The following is a 16,847-nucleotide window of genomic DNA, read 5'->3' as shown; positions in this document are numbered from 1 at the left end:
GCCTCCTGGTGTTAGACAATGCCCCTGGTCATCCTACAGACGTGTCAGAGCGACTTTATGGGGACATGAGCTTCATTAAGGTGAAGTTTTTGCCTCCTAATACCACTCCTCTCCTGCAGCCCATGGACCAGCAGGTTATTTCCAACTTCAAGAAACTGTACACAAAAGCTCTGTTTGAAAGGTGCTTTGTAATGACCTCAGAAACTCAACTGACTCTAAGAGAGTTTTGGAGAGATCACTTTAATATCCTCAATTGTGTAAACCTTATAGGTAAGGCTTGGGAGGAAGTGACAAAGAGGACCTTGAACTCTGCTTGGAAGAAACTGTGGCCAGAATGTGTAGACAAAAGGGATTTTGAAGGGTTTGAGGCTAACCCTGAGAATCCTGTGCCAGTTGAGGAATCCATTGTGGCATTGGGAAAGTCCTTGGGGTTGGAGGTTAGTGGGGAGGATGTGGAAGAGTTGGTGGAGGAGGACAATGAAGAACTAACCACTGATGAGCTGCTAGATCAACTTCAACAGCAAGAGGCCACACCTGAGGAAATTGCTTCGGAGGAGGGGAGAGAGAAATTGAAGAAGTTGCCTACTTCAAAGATTAAGGAAATCTGTGCAAAGTGGCTTGAAGTGCAAACCTTCATGGATGAAAATCACCCTCACACAGCTATTGCAAGCCGTGCTGGTGATTATTACACTGACAATGTTGTGAAACACTTTAGGCAAGTCATAAAGGAACGAGAGGTACAGGCCACTATGGACAGATATCTTGTGCGAAAGAAGTCCAGTGACTCTGAAGCTGGCCCTAGTGGCATTAAAAGAAGAAGGGAAGTAACCCCAGAAAAGGACTTACTACCTCAAGTCCTAATGGAAGGGGATTCCCCTTCTAAACACTAACACACTCTCTCCCCTCCTCCCATCCCATCAATCATCACCAGATCTTCAATAAAAGTAAGTGTCATTTAATTGTGCATGCCTTTTTCAGTTTGTGTGTATTAAAATTAACATTTCATGTGGTAAAAAAAATTTTTTTTCATACTTTTGGGCGTCTTGCACGGATTAATTTTATTTCCATTATTTCTTATGGGGAAAATTGATTCGCATAACGATTATTTCGCATAACGATGAGCCCTCTTGCACGGATTAAAATCGTTAACCGGGGGTCCACTGTATAAGAGGGGCCTGGAGATGTGACTAATGAACAGAGAAAACATTATTTTAGTGCTAGGAATGTCTGCATTGTTTATTCTAGACCCTATTTTGAAATTGGCATCTTTTGATGTCTGTGTGAAATTGGCCAAATTATCAATTTCTGACCATGTTATTAGGTAATTGAAATGGGTGAATGGGCAGTTTTTTGTACTCAATCAACAGAATAAAGGATACTAGTGAAGTAGCTATGAGTTTGGTAGACTGGAACAATGGAATGGGCCAAAAATAGGGCATAAATTGTGTGAAATCACTGATGCATAAATATCGCCGTTGGGTTAAGTATATTCTAACCTAACCACTCTATAATCCGGCAAAATCACTAATCCAGCACCCTACAGGTCCCGATGATGTCTGATTAGTGATGGCCAACCTGTATTAACATGTACTGTTACATGCTAGTTTTCACAGAATGAATTTAACTTGTGCGTTTTCATTCACAGCTTGTTCAGATGAATCCTTATGCAGCTCTTTGCAACAAAATGCTGCATGATGTTTTCAGTAAGCTGCAGCGTGGTGAATGTGCAGATGTATAAGGTATCCAACAAGAAAGATTTAATATGATTTATAGGAGTACACCAATACAGGTACTGTGTAATGAAGGATGAAATTGTTACTCATTTCTGGTTGTAAAAAATAAGTATTTTCCAATATTTTTACAGCACTATTCAGTAAAACTAGCCTTTAGTTTGAAGGATTTTCCATCTCTACTTTAAATATTGGCATACCCAGTAATGTGTGCTATTTTCCATTTGTTTGCCAATTTATGCTCTTGCAGCAAAATCCTGAAAACTGTCTGAAGTGGATACTTTTGAAAGTCTGGTGATGTCCTGTTCAGTCCTATTATTTTTTTTTTTTTGTTTGTTTATACAGTATATAATTTTTTTTACATTCTCTTTGGTTATTTCAGTATCCTTTTATTTCAGCTGTCTGGGATTCAGATCTGTTACACTTAATATTTAATACATCACACATTTCCTCAATTTCATTTAATTTATTTTTGTCTGGAAAACTGTGTATTTTGCTTTAAATATTTAACCCTTTCATTGGCCATCACATAGAACTGTCAGTGAGGCCAGGGTCCTTCATGTAGTTCTGCAACATTAGCTTACTAAAGTAACTATGAGTAGTAAACTTTGGTCTAGATATGAGAGAATGGGTTTGCGCAGAGAGTACAGTAGGGCCCCACTTATACGGCAGGTTAGGTTCCAGGCTACCGCCGTAAAGTGGAACACCCTTTTTATTTTTGTTATAAATGCATACAAACACTAGATAACAAGTTTACACTAACATATATTAAGTTAGCAATAGAACCAGGCATCAAAAAACTTATTGTAAGAAATCAAGTGTGGTATGTATGGTAGTCAGCCAGGCTACCATACCAGGCCACCCCACCCACACATATGATATTTAAGGATCCCAGAGCGATAAAATGTATATACAGTTCACTCATTACTTACCTTAAAATATTTGTAGTCTTAATGTAAGGTCAGGAGTAAGTAAATGAGATAAAACGAATAAATGAGAGAGAGAAAGAATGAGTGCATGAGAGAGGACAGGCGCAGAGTTATGTAAACAAACCAGGCGAAGGTAAGTTTTGTAAACAAAGTGTACACGTCTGGTTTGTGTAAAAGTTACATTGTGTACAGGTTGTCTCTACATTGATACGGTAAAATAAATAAAGAAGAACACTCCCATTCTCATGTAGCATCATTTTGAGAAGAAATGATGCTCTGAGTGAAGGCAATGGAAATAAGTCACTCTGACTTTTTTGGGTTATCCTAGGTTCTCTACACATATGTTATGTATGATAATCTATGTAACTGTATTTGTGTATACCTGAATAAACTTACATACATACGAAAGGAATAATTTTCTACAGTTACCCCCAGTAACACATTTTCTCTTATGTTTGATTAGAGAAAATGTTATTCTTGCCGTCACTTGTACAAGTTATCTGGCTACCACATCTCATATTTATGTTTATTTATTCTATTGTGGGGTGTATTTATCATCTTTTTATGTTATGTATCGTGTTTATTATATAATTTTGAAGAAAATATCATGGATGGATTAATGAAAATGTGTATATTAACGTAATATACGACATTTAATGAGACTCGGTGATTATTATTATTATCATTTCTAATATGACGTCACTTGTGCAAGTCGTCTGCTACCACATCTCACATTTATGTTTATTTATTCTACTGTGGGGTGTATTTATCTTATTTATATGTTATGCATCGTGTTTATTATATAATTTTGAAAAAATATCATAGATGGATTAATGAAAATGTGTATATTAATGTAATATACGACATTTAAATGAGACTCGATGATTATTATTATCATTACTAATATGACGTCTGGAGACATAAGACACTCTTACTGATTTTAATGCATACTGCTCTTATCTGTATTTTTTTGTACCTCTGTATGTGTGCACAAATTGGAAATAAATAAATAAATAAATAAATAAATAAATAAATACCTGCATGCCAGCACAGTGTGTAAGTTTATTTAGGTACAGGTATACATAAGTATAATTATCAGAGTATATATAAAATATGAAATAACTTTTAAAAACACTTGAAATTTTGGAGTTTCCAGATAAAATGGAGAGACTTAGTACTTATTGAGCTCACAGAGAATGTAAACAAACAGGGTGGGGCGCGGTGACCGTATTAGAAAGTCAGGTGGGGGGAGCCGTATATCGAGTTTTGGTCATAATTTGAAATGACCGTATTAGCGGAAAGCGGGGCCCTACTGTACAATATAAGAAATAATCCTGCCCCATGCATTGCATGATGATAAAAGCAAAACCCTGACCATGTGTTTTGTTTAACCCTTTCAGGGTCCGTGCCGTAGATCTACGGCTTTACGTTGAGAGTCCAAACCGTAGATCTACGCCATGAGCTCAGCTCACTCTGATAGGTGTGAGCGGTAAAGTTGGGTCTAGATATGAGAGAATACATCTATGTGGTATGTGTGCACTGCATAAAACAAATCCTGCAGCACACAGTGCGTAACGAGAGAAAAAAAACTAAGACCGTAATTTTTGATTAAACAGCAACTTTGCAGTGTTTTTTCGTATGTGATTTCTTGGTCTCATTTGATAGAATGGAAGATATATTACAGAAATAGAGATGATTTTGATTGGTTTTAGTACTGAAAATGGCTTGAAGCTGAGCTCAAAGTAGCGGAAATGTTAAATTTTTGCTGATGTTCAAGAGTAAACAAATGACCTCACACGTCTAATACACACCAGCTGGTGGGTCTAATATACGGTCACAAATGTGCTGATATTATTTATACAATTATTACAGTATTGCATGACAGTAAATCTATTTTTTGGTTTGAATAAAAATTCATTATGTGAATTAAAAATCAAAATGGAATTCATTTGTAAAGCCTATAAACATAACTAATGAACAGAGGAAATGTTAGTTTAGTGCCAGGGATGCCTGCATTATTTATTCTGGACCCTGTTTTGAAATTTGAATATTTTGAACTTTGCACTAAATTGGCGATTTCTTGTGCTCAATCGATAGAATAGAAGTAATACTAGTGAAATAGCTAAGAATTTGGTCGACTGGAATAAGGTAATTGGCCTAAAATGGGAGTCAGTCGGCAAAATCGCCAATGTGTAAATATTGCTGACACATCAAAATTCACAAGAGCATAATTTCATCAATTTTCCATCAAATTTTGTACTTTTTGTTTTATTACCTTCAGGAAAAGATTCCCTACCATTTCAGAAGAAAAATAAAATTATTTTTTGAAAATTCTTGGACACTGGTGTGCACTTTGAAATTTGGCCTCTGGACTCTGAAAGGGTTAAAATAACAACTTTGAGGCATTTTCTAGAATGGTTTTTATTGTTTTATTCTCTGTTTCTTGGTACCATTTATAAGACCGGAAGATATACTACTGAAATAGAGAATTTTAGTGGCTTTCAGGACCAGCAGTAGCTTCAAATTGGACTCTTTAAGTAGAGATACTTGGTTTTTGTCAAGCTTCCTGAGGATAAGTAAGCCCCCCCCCCCCCTACACTCCCCAGTCTGTTATACTTTTTTTAATAGGTCTGATTCGGTTGTAATACCATAAACCATGACCAATCATTAGACATGAAATAGAGTAAATCTTCTGGTTTTGTGTGATTATGAATGCAAAATGGAAGGAAAGTGTAATAGAGGAGAGGCCTGGGGATGTGATAAATGAATAGAGGAAATGTTCTAGTGCCAGGAATGTCTATATTGTTTGTTGCACTCTATTTTTAAATTGGTATTTTTTTTAAATTTGTGTAAAATTGGTCAAATTACAGACTTTTGTGCACTTTATAGGGTAGTTGTGATAGTTGGATTGGCAGTTTATTGTGTTTAGTAATTAGAACAGAATGCATACTAGTGAAATAGCTAAAAATCTGGTCAAATGGGGCAATGGAATTTACTTAAAACATATATGATAGATTGGATAGAGCAAGATGGCAGATGTTGCAAGTGTATGGAATACAGTTACTAAATGCTGTAAAGAGTTTTTATGAGGATAGTGAGGCTCAGGTTAGGATGCGTGGGAGAGAGGGAGATTATTTTCCAGTAAAAGTAGGCCTTAAACTGGGATTTGAGATGTCACCATGGTTGTTTAATATATTTATAGAAGGGGTTGTAAAAGAAATAAATGCTAGGGTGTTGGGGAGAGGGATTAAATTATGTGGAATTAGATACAAAATGGGAACTGAGTTACTTTTAGCTGATGATACTGGGAGATTTTGAAGAGAAGTTGCAAAGGTTGGTGGATGAGTTTGGGAGGGTGTGCGAGGGAAAGAAGTTTAAAGTGATGAGGGTATCAAATGAGTCAGGAAAGGAATAACTATCAGACTGGAGGGAGTATGGAAGAAGTGAATGTGTTTAGATATTTGGGAGTGGACGTGTTGATGAATGGGTATATGAAGGACGGGGTAAACTATAGAATTGCTAAAGGAAAGAAAGGTGGAGGGTGCATTGAGGTATCTATGGAGGCAACAAAAAAAAAAAACCTTATCCATGGAGGCAAAGAAGGGACTGTATGAGAGCATAGTGGTACCAACACATGTATATATGGGTGTGAAGCATGGGTTGTGAATGTTGCAGCGAGGAGGAGGCTGGAGGCAGTGGAGATATCATGTCTAAGGGTAATGTGTGGGGTAAATATTATGCAGAGAATTTGTAGTGTGGAAATTAAGAGGGGCTGCAGAGTTACAAAAAATATTATTCAAAGGATGAGGAGGGGGTTGGGTAATTTAGAGTGGATGGAGCAAAATAGGATGACTTGGAGGGACTAGGGGTCATCCCAGGAAAGGATGGGTTTTGTGTGCAAGGGGCTTGGACATACAGCAGGCATGTGTGTGTGTGTGTGTGTGTGTGTGTGTGTGTGTGTGTGTGTGTGTGTGTGTGTGTGTGTGTGTGTGTGTGTGTGTGTGTGTGTGTGTGTGTGGGGTAGGAGTGGAGACGAATGGTTTTTGGTACTGCACAAGCTGTTGGAGTGTGAGCAGGGTAATATTTTGTGAAGAGATTCGGTGAAACCAGTCAGCCAGATTTGATTCCTGGAGGTGGGAAGTACAATGCCTGCACTCTAAAGGAGGGGTTTGGGATATTTACTGTTTATACTGACAGCTAAACTGTAGTATCTACATGCCTCTGGCAAGACAGCAATAGTGTTAACGATGGTGAAAGTGTTTCTTTTTCGGGTCACCTTCCCTTGGCCAACACATGCGGTAAAATCGTCTATGCAGAACTTTCATGGCACACACAACTGTGATAAACACCTCAATTACTGGGAATGCTTGAAATTCCTCAACCTGTACTCCCTAGAATGCAAGTGGGAGAGATACGTGATTATATACACTGGTATTAATCCCTCTAGGATTTTCCAAACTTTCACACAAAAATCATTCCCTGTGAAAGCAAAAGATTCGGCAGACGATGCAACATCCCCACAATGAAAAGCAGGGGTGCCACTAGCACAATAAGTGTCAGGGACCCCAAGACTGTTCAACTGCCTCCCAGCATACATAAGGGAGATTACCAATAGACCCCCCGACTGTCTTCAAGAAGGCACTAGACGGGCACATAACATCAGTACCTGACCAGCCGGGCTGTGGTTCGTAAGTCGGGTTGTGTGTGGCTAACGGTAACAGCCTGGTTGATCAGGCACTAATCCATCATGAGGCCTGGTCACAGACCAGGCCGCAGGGGTGTTGACCCCTGAAACAACCTCCAGGTATAAATTGCACCTGTGTAATTTCATAAATATCCCATCAAATTTTGTAATTAAAAAAAACAAATTAAACTGGACACTGGGAACAGTATTAATTTTGGGAGTGTGGACAGTGAAAGAGTTAATTTTGTTTTCACAAGTTAATACAAGATTTGGTTCTGTGCTCTTATCAATCATTTCTGTACTGAAGATTGTCTTTTTTGTATATTTATGGCCTGTTTGAATTTTGTTAGTCTTGTGATCCCCATTTCTTATATTGATTCAGACCTTTCTTTTTCATAGCTGTCCAACACCTTTGATTAACTATTTTGTGTTGCATTTTTTTTTCCCAGAAACTGATTAGTTGAAAATTTCTGCTTATGTTCTAGTAAATAATAGGTCTAATGGTGACGGTATTCTCTCTTATTTGTCACTATAAAACTATTAGACTCCTATTCAGTTTAATCCTTATAAGCTGCCAAACTTACTTATTAAAATCTTCAATATCAATAACCTTTTTCATGGTCACCCAATAATAATTCACTTAGTATATTATGTATAGCGATCCCTTTAGTTATGATTTTAATCCGTGCCAGATGTATCACACCTCCAAACCTTTAGTTCTATGCATATTATGGGGCACATAAAAATAACCCTCAACCAACTACATTGTTTTCAAAATTTGTCAGCAGTTATTAGGGATTTCATATAAATTTTGTATTAAGCACACATTCTGAAACTGCTTGCAGTGAATGACCCCCTTCCCCACAGGTTAAGGCATTCACAAATGTAGTATCTGAAATAGCTTTTTAGGTTTACATCTTTGGTTTTGCATTATACCCTATCTATTAAAGCAGATGTATAAATAAAAAAAAAAACTGGAATATTGCATTTTAATAATTACAAAATAATACCCTTCATACATACTGGTACAAAATTTAATGTTGCCAACGGATCCCTTTCATGAAATTCAGCATCTGCAACAGAAAATGGTTGTTGACCTGTTAAACCTCCCCCACCCCTCCCACTGCCAATAAATAAAAAATATTTTAGTTCTATTTCAATCTAGGGAGTTAGTGTTGCTTAAACAAATAATGTTGTTGTCATACTCCTATAATTTCACTATACTGTACATTAACATAAGAATGCAATTTTTGGTAATAAAAGGAATGGAATATTTTACTTATACATAAAATAAATACCTGTAATAGTTCAATATGTTAACTTATTTCAAACTAAACCATTCATTTCAACATTTGTGCACAATTCTGCCATAGAACCCAGAGTGCTCTATAGTGTAAATGACAGCAAGATGAATAATTAAAATTCATATTTCTATCACTGACCTTATATATGGAGAAAGCATCCAAGCTACATTGCATAATGTAAAACAAACAAAACAGTCATATGCAGGCTTAAACGTTTTAATGAAGTGATGGGGAGTAACTTTTCTTTGTGCTGATATTACTTGGGCCATATTTAGAAGTGATGTATGAATCTTAAGTAATGGTTCTGACTTTGATAAAATGATCATACACTGCTAATACAACCATCAGTGACCACCAAGTACTTCATGTATGAAAAAAATTAAATTTTGTCTGAAAACTAAATTCACCAATTCAAAAAAAAAAATTAATCTTTCTGGTCATAAACCTCAAAAATTATGAAACCTTTAAACTGCATACTAAAACATGAGATTTCTACTTTAGTGTCAAACCAAGATGAACCATCTAGTTCACTGGTTAAAAATTTTAAGTACTGGTAATGTTTCCTAAGATTCTGTAGTTTTTCCATCCTCTATACCTTCTTTTGAAACTTCTTTCTGTAAATCTTGAACACCGCTTCCCTTTTCAGGCATCACCTCTCCCATCTCTGCTGCATCAACATCATCTTTTTCAACCATCTCAAATGCCTGAGAGTTTGAATTTTCTGACTCTGTTTCACTTGCAGCAGTCTGTTCCTCAGCAACCCTAGAAAGAACAAAGATGATTCTTTATCTGTACCACCTCAGAAGAAACAAGGCAAACCTACAACAGAGAAGCTCCTCAAGTGAAATAATGAGTCAACACTGCGAGAACACTTCAACCTTCATCGACACAATTAAACATGAATGGTGGTTAACAGTATAAAAGTTTGTCTCGTACTGAGAGAGACTGCAACCCTCCCTTATGATTATTATTATAATGATGGGGGAGTGCTAAACCCCTTAATTATAATTAGATGGTAAATATTTACCCTCTAATCAGAAACTCTTACTCGAGTTTCCATCATAAGAAAAAATAATTACTACGAACAAGAATTAACATGTTGATGGATAATGACATTCAATTTAAGTAATAAATAAAAGTGAAGTATAAATTTGTATTTTTATCCTTATGGGTCTAGATTTATGGGGCAGCAGCTGTATAGCCCTTGTGGCTTAGCGCTTCTTTTTTGATTATAATAATAATATGGGGCAGCAGATACTACACAAATACTCAATCAGTATATTCCCATTTTTTCCATGGCCAGCCTCAATACCCTGTACTATACTATTTTTCTAGTCTGAATCATTCTTAACCTAATCCATTCTTGAAACAAACACATACACTGCCTTTCAGTCATTAAGTTTCACTTTTCATTTTTCTACTTGTCTGTACCCAGGTAGCCCTCCCTTTCACATCTATAAGCCACAAAATTCAATACCAATCTATGAGAATGTGTATTAACCCCTTAACTGTCCAATGTAGATCTACGGTCTTACAGCTAGCCCTCCAAATGTAGATCTAAGTTTTATATTTCCTGTCTCCAAATTTAGCACAACTGGCCTGAGATGCCTGGTCAGCATAGAATGGGTCTCAACACTTGATATGCGCAGTATTAAAGAAATCTGGGACCACTTAGTAACTTGTGGGAGCACCAGTTCAGTTGAGCACCAGCTAGAGCAAATAGCATGGCAAACACCAGGGATTCACTGATGTCATGTCGTATTAACACTCATCTTTTAAGAGGAAAGTGATGTTGACCCTGAGTTTAGTGACTTTCAGGTCAATGTGGTCACAAGTGTTCGAAGAAATATCAAAAACCTTGATAATAACCCTTGTGCAACACCCTTTCAATTTTGGTACCACTGGTAGTGTCATCCTGCCAAAATGTCCTATAACCTATGCCCTAAGTACAAAGAAAATTCTGGAACGTGTAATATGTGTTCGGCAGGCTGACTGGCCGGTGGCTGGCTGACTAGCTGGCTCTATCTGTCTCTGTCTCTCTCTTACTCTGTCTCTATCTCACAGGTCCACACAAATACAATTATGCATAGTGTAAATTACCTAGGATAACCAAAAAAAATCCAGACAGTGCTATACTGTGCATGAAGATATAATGCATAATAAGCATGTCTGGCAAGTAATACACATTTTCACTTGTTCAGGAATCAGACGTGACTACTCTGCATTGTGTGTAATACCTGTTGGTTCATGAATCGCTCTCTCTCTCCGAGACAGAGAGAGAGACAAGCAGAGACAAAGACAGATAAGCAGAGACAAATACAGTGGACCCCCGCCTTACGTTAAATCTGCCATACGAAGCATTTGAACACAAAAATTTTGCCTCGCCTCACAATAAAAAACTCGCCTTACGTGATTTGTCTGGGACGCGTCCCACGCGTGGCCTCAGCTGCCCCGTGGGTGCCAGTGTTTACAAGCCAGCCAGTGCAGTCGCACCTAAGCATACATTCGGTACATTTCACATTATCACTGTTTTTAGTGCTTGTAGCTGCAAAATAAGTCACCATGGGCCCCAAGAAAGCTTCTAGTGCCAACCCTATGGTAAAAATGGTGAAAATTACTATGGAAATGAAGAAAGAGATAATTACTAAGTACGTACGAAAGTGGAGTGCATGTCTCGGAGCTGGCCAGGTTGTATACCAAACCCCAATCAACCATCACTACTATCTTGGCCAACAAAACGGCGATCAAGGAAGCTGTTCTTGCAAAAGGTGCAAGTTTGTTTTCGAAACAGAGATCGCAAGTGATAGAAAATGTTGAGAGACTGTTATTGGTGTGGATAAACGAAAAACAGATAGTAGGAGATAGCATCTCTCAAGCGATCATATGTGAAAAGGCTAGGAAGTTGCATGACGATTTAATTAAAAAAAATGCCTGCAACTAGTGGTGATGTTATTGAATTTAAGGCCAGCAAAGGTTGGTTTGAGAGATTTAAGAATCGTAGTGGCATACAGTGTGTGATAAAGCATGGCGAGGCTGCCAGTTCGGACCAAAAAGCGGCTGAAAAATATGTGAAGGAATTCAAGGAGTACATAGACAGCGAAGAATTGAAACCTGAACAAGTGTTTAATTGCAACAAAACAGGCCTGTTTTGGAAGAAATTCCCAAGCAGGACCTACATTACTCAGGAGGAAAAGGTACTCCCAAGACATAAGCCTATGAAAGACAGACTTACTCTTCTGATGTGTGCTAATGCTAGTGGTGATTGCAAAGTGAAGCCTTTACTGGTGTATCACTCAAACTCCCAGAGCGTTCAGGCAAAACAATGTCCTCAAGGTTAATTTGATGTGGAGGGCAAACAGTAAGGCATGGGTCACTTATTATTATTATAATCAAAAAGAAGCGCTAAGCCACAAGGGCTATACAGCGTCATGGGTCACTAGGGACTTTTTCTATGACTGGTTACACCATGCATTTGCCTCCAATGTGAAAAATTACCTAATGGAAAAGAAATTGGACCTTAAGTGCCTCCTGGTATTAGACAATGCTCCTGGTCATCCTTCAGACTTGGCAGAGCGACTTTCTGGGGACATGAGCTTCATTAAGGTCAAGTTTTTGCCTCCTAATACCACTCCTCTCCTGCAGCCCATGGACCAGCAGGTCATTTCAAACTTCAAAAAACTACACAGAAACTATGTTTCAAAAGTGCTTTGAAGTGACCTCAGACACTCGATTGACTCTAAGAGAGTTTTGGAAAGATCACTTTAGTATCCTCAGTTGTGTAAACCTTATAGATAAGGCTTGGGAGGGAGTGACTAAGAGGACCTTGAATTCTGCTTGGAAGAAATTGTGGCCACAATGTGTAGAAGAAAGGGATTTTGAAGGGTTTGAGGCTAACCCTGAGAAGCATATGCCAGTTGTGGAATCCATTGTGGCATTGGGGAAGTTCTTGGGGTTGGAGGTTAGTGGGGAGTATGTGGAGGAGGACAATGAAGAACTAACCACTGATGAGCTGCAAGATCACCTTCAACAGCAAGAGGCCAGACCTGAGGAAACTGCTTCAGAGGAGGGGAGAGAGAAATTGAGGAAGTTGCCTACTTCAAAGATTAAGGAAATGTGTGCAAAGTGGGTTGAACTGCAAACCTTTGCAGATGAAAATCACCCTGACACAGCTACTGCAAGCCGTGTTGGCAAACTGTACAATGACAATGTTATGGCCCATTTTAAGAAAGTCTTAAAAGGAACGGGAGGTACAGAGCTCTATGGACAGATTTGTTGTGTGACAGAGGTCCAGTGACTCAAGCTGGTCCTAGTGGCAGTAAAAGAAGAAGGGAAGTAACCCCAGAAAAGGACTTGCTACTGCAAGTCCTAATGGAAGGGGATTCTCCTTCTAAACCATAACAACTTCCACACTCTCTCCTCCTTCCATCCCATCAATCATCACCAGATCTTCAATAAAGGCAAGTGTCATGTATTATATTCTTAGTATAGTAGTAATTGTGCATGCCTTCTTCAGTTTGTGTGTATTAAAATTAATATTTCATGTGGTAAAATTTTTTTTTTTTCATACTTTGGGGTGTCTTGCATGGATTAATTTGATTTCCATTATTTCTTATGGGGAAAATTAATTTGCCTTACGATAATTTCGGCTTACGATGAGCTCTCAGGAATGGATTAATATCGTAAGGCGGGGGTCCACTGTAGAGGTAGACAGATGGACAGACAGACATGTTTATGTGTAACAGTGAAAACAAATAAAGCCAAGGCAGTGCACATTCATCAAATGTTACTGCACTGTCAGCAGTGAAGTGACACTCGTCTTACACCATGCTTCAAAGAAACTTATTATTATAAACTCCCACATGTCCAAAACATTATTGGGACCTATAAACACTATGTACATATTTCTAGACAATATTATGTGACTAAGGTAGGTGAAAATGTTCACCTGTCACTGTGTTTGTGACTAATATTAGTGTCAGAACAAAGACTGGCTTTGAAATCACAAAAACTACTACAAATTATAATTATCAGAATATAAAAATTATATAAAAAAAAAGAAAAAGAAAAAAGGTGTATCAGCAACACTTCTGCAAGCGGCAGTGCTTCCTGTTGCCGTCAGGTGAGCAACAAACTTTGCGCCCTTATATCTCTGTACTTACAGAGATTATGTAAAAAGTGTTCTCTTTATTTAAAAAAAAAAAAAAATTATTCAGAGCAATAGGCGGGAGAACATAGACCTACGTTTGGACAGTTAACGGGGTTAATGCTGTGGAAAACATATATTAAACTGTCGTATCTGAGCTCCTCTGCAAAGACAGCTATTATGGTGAAAGTGTTGAATGATGATGAAAGTATTTTCTTTCTTTTTGGGTCACCCTGCCTCGGTAGGAGATGGCCGACGTGTTGAAAAAAAAATATATAAGTGAAGCTCTAAACCTGTAGGGGTCATATAGTGCCTCGGAAATAAGGCAATCAGGTTTGATCCAATGAAGTGGAGGATCGCTCCAATCTTCCGAATCAAAAACCCTTCAGCATCAAGGCACCTCCCTTTGAAGGGTGCACTGGAAAACAGGAAATTAATCTCCTATTTCTGTATGACTTGTGGGTTTAGTGCTTACTGTTGATTATAATAATAATCAGGAAAATTTAATATATAGAAAGCTCTAAACCCACATTCTTGAAAGAAAATATGGAGAGACTGAGGTGCACAGGTGTAAGGCACGTATAAAGGTGATGTAAAGAGGGTGCTGTAATATGTACAATACTCACCTATCAATATCAGTTTCATGTTTATCAGTTTCCGCTGCTGTGTCTGGACTGTCGAGTGTATCATCCATATCGGATTTCTTATCTTGCCCCTCTCGTTCCTTTTCATCTTCATCTTTAATCTTTTTCTTCTTTTTTTTCTTTTCATATCCAGCTCCTCGGTACTCGTACTGTAAATGCAAGGTTGCAAAAAGTGCTAAGTGCATAGGTGATGAGTGTGTAATTTATTATTTTATGTGACATGTGAACTGATGTTTTGAGAACTAATGTGCCATCTACTGTGCTTTAACATACAGTTTATAAAAATAAATTAAAGTACTAAACTATGGGAGTAGTATTGGAATATTGGGCACATTTTTTTGCTGTTGAAGTTCCCCTTAGCATATCTCCAAAGTAATGCTACTCAAATACTACTACTCACATAATAGATATCACAAAATAGTATTCAAAGGATGACATACAAATTGCATGTACTGTACATAAATATGATGCTGAAATTGCATTAAAAACTTACATGATATAGAGGCCAGAAGGAGGCAAAGAATCCAACATCTTCAGTAAGATTAGGCAAAAGCCACAAATGATGTATTCCCATTGTCAACACCCAGATAATGATGAATACGATGAACCGCAACACAGCCAGGCCCAAAATCACACCTAAGAAACCAGCTGCTGCCACACTCAAGTAATATACACCTTTCCTAAAAAGTGAAAATATATATAAATTGCATTGGGTATTTATGTTACAATTAAATGCTTAAAAATAATGCAGTTAAACTTGCCTAATTATTGCAAAGTGCATTTGGCTTTCTATATACGTATATTTAACCCTTAAACTGTCCAAACGCAGATCTATGTCCACGTGCGGGGGGCTCCGAACGTAGATCTACGTTTTTTTTACATGCTTTCAAATAGAGAAAAATCAAGGTCGGAGCACTACGCACATGAACGTAGATCTACGTTTGAACAGTTTAAGGGTTAATACTGTACTGCAAATCAAACCAGCCTGGTAACCCAAGCAGTATTGTACTGCAAATCTGTATAGCCCTGTGCAGATGTGCTGAACAGTCCTGCGCAGATGTACAAAACAGTCCTGCACAGATGTACAAAATAGTCCTGTGCAGATGTACAAAACAGTCCTGCGCAGATGTACAAAACAGTCCTGCGCAGATGTACAAAACAGTCCTGTGCAGAGGTACAAAACAGTCATGTGCAGAGGCACAAAACAGTCCTGTGTGAATGTACAAAACAGGCCTGTGCAGATGTACAGAACTGTCCTGCACAGATGTACAGTACAGTCCTGCATAGAATGTATAAAGCACTGCTGTGTTGATGTATTCCAAGGAAATGGACCTGACCTCCCCCATTCCTTGAACTGAACCTGATTACCTCCATTTCTCCCAGGAACTGTATGACCTCCTGAGTTTAGGGATTTGTTAGTGAATATAATAATGTGTAGGTATATAGCACAGTAACTATGTGAAAGGCTTCCCTACATGTCTTTCCAAATTCCTTCCATCCATGTGTCTATGGCTACCAGTATCTTTAAATTTGCTGATCATTATTTCCTTACATGTTTAGAACTCTATATTAACTACATTACATAGAGCACTCTTTTTGCAAGAGAAAAAATTACAAAAAATCTTACCGAACACTTGGCGGCCAAAGAGGGAAGAGACACACTGCAATAGCGCCAAATAAACAGAAGCTGCCTGCGATATAATACCAGAACGGGATAGGGTCGTACATCCAAACATATGCATCACTCCCATCAACAAAAACCTGAAAAATAAGTTTTTATTTACCTACAATGCATTAGTACTGTATGTCTATCCTACATGTAGTTTTCCACTTCCTCTTTTCGTGATGCCTGTTGCCTACTCATCACTTTCATTTTAGAGCAGTCCTCTTGTCCCTACTCAATGACACATCTGCAACCTCTGTCATTTCAAACTATTTTTAAACTTCTACTTAGTGCTGCTATACTAACTTGTTCCAAATGCATATCCAGCTTTATCTTGGATTTTTTCTTCTTCTTTTTTTCTTTTTCATCATCTTTGTCCTTTACATCTTTCTCATCCTTATCTGCACTTGAGACTTCCTGCTTACAATCCTCTTCTCCCTCCTCTTCATTTTCTTTTTTCTCCTCTTCCTTGGGCTTTTTCTCTTCCTTGTCTTTCTTTTTTTCCGATTCTTTTTTCTTCTTCTCTTCCTTTTCCTTTTCTTTTTTCTTCTTTAAATCTTTGGGTTTAAGATCCTTGTCAGTGATGGGAATTTTCTTAGCACGATGAAAGAATTTGTGCTTCAGCAGCCTAGAAGACAACATTTCCTCTTAAAGGAGACATTATTATATTATTACCAAGCCAAATAGAATATAATTATGACTACACTTATTTAGGAACAGTCAATCATTCTCATTTAGTGGTAAAATTAT

At 37.8% G+C, this 16,847-nt stretch overlaps 2 protein-coding genes across 11 annotated transcripts in view; one reads left to right on the top strand and one right to left on the bottom strand.

The window, feature by feature from the left end:
* LOC128686112 (tetratricopeptide repeat protein 36 homolog) overlaps nt 1-9,797 on the top strand; it is a 52,584-nt gene extending 42,787 nt beyond the window's left edge. The window contains exons 5-6 of one of the 5 annotated variants that reach the window (XR_011391780.1): nt 1,646-1,789; nt 9,390-9,797. Coding sequence is in view for 3 of the 5 variants with exons in the window: in XM_070083310.1 (XP_069939411.1) it covers nt 1,646-1,738 (93 nt within the window). In the remaining 2 variants the exon portion in view is untranslated. Of the gene's footprint in view, nt 1-1,645; nt 1,790-9,293 lie in introns of all 5 variants that reach the window. The other 4 variants (XR_011391779.1, XM_070083310.1, XM_070083309.1 and 1 more) reach the window with 4 other exon arrangements.
* Nucleotides 8,317-16,847, bottom strand: part of LOC128685962 (translocation protein SEC62) — a 118,913-nt gene continuing 110,382 nt past the window's right edge. For all 6 annotated transcript variants that reach the window (XM_070083305.1, XM_070083306.1, XM_070083303.1 and 3 more), the window contains 5 exons: nt 16,404-16,725; nt 16,062-16,195; nt 14,928-15,114; nt 14,417-14,583; nt 8,317-9,409 (listed from right to left, as the gene is read on the bottom strand). In XM_070083305.1, the coding sequence (XP_069939406.1) occupies nt 9,211-9,409; nt 14,417-14,583; nt 14,928-15,114; nt 16,062-16,195; nt 16,404-16,725 (1,009 nt within the window). In that variant the 3' untranslated portion in view covers nt 8,317-9,210. The remainder of the gene's footprint in view (nt 9,410-14,416; nt 14,584-14,927; nt 15,115-16,061; nt 16,196-16,403; nt 16,726-16,847) is intronic.

The sequence above is a fragment of the Cherax quadricarinatus genome, chromosome 9 (assembly GCF_038502225.1).
Source record: "Cherax quadricarinatus isolate ZL_2023a chromosome 9, ASM3850222v1, whole genome shotgun sequence".
Classification (NCBI taxonomy): Eukaryota; Metazoa; Arthropoda; class Malacostraca; order Decapoda; family Parastacidae; genus Cherax; species Cherax quadricarinatus.
This window is presented reverse-complemented; position numbering and strand designations above follow the sequence as displayed.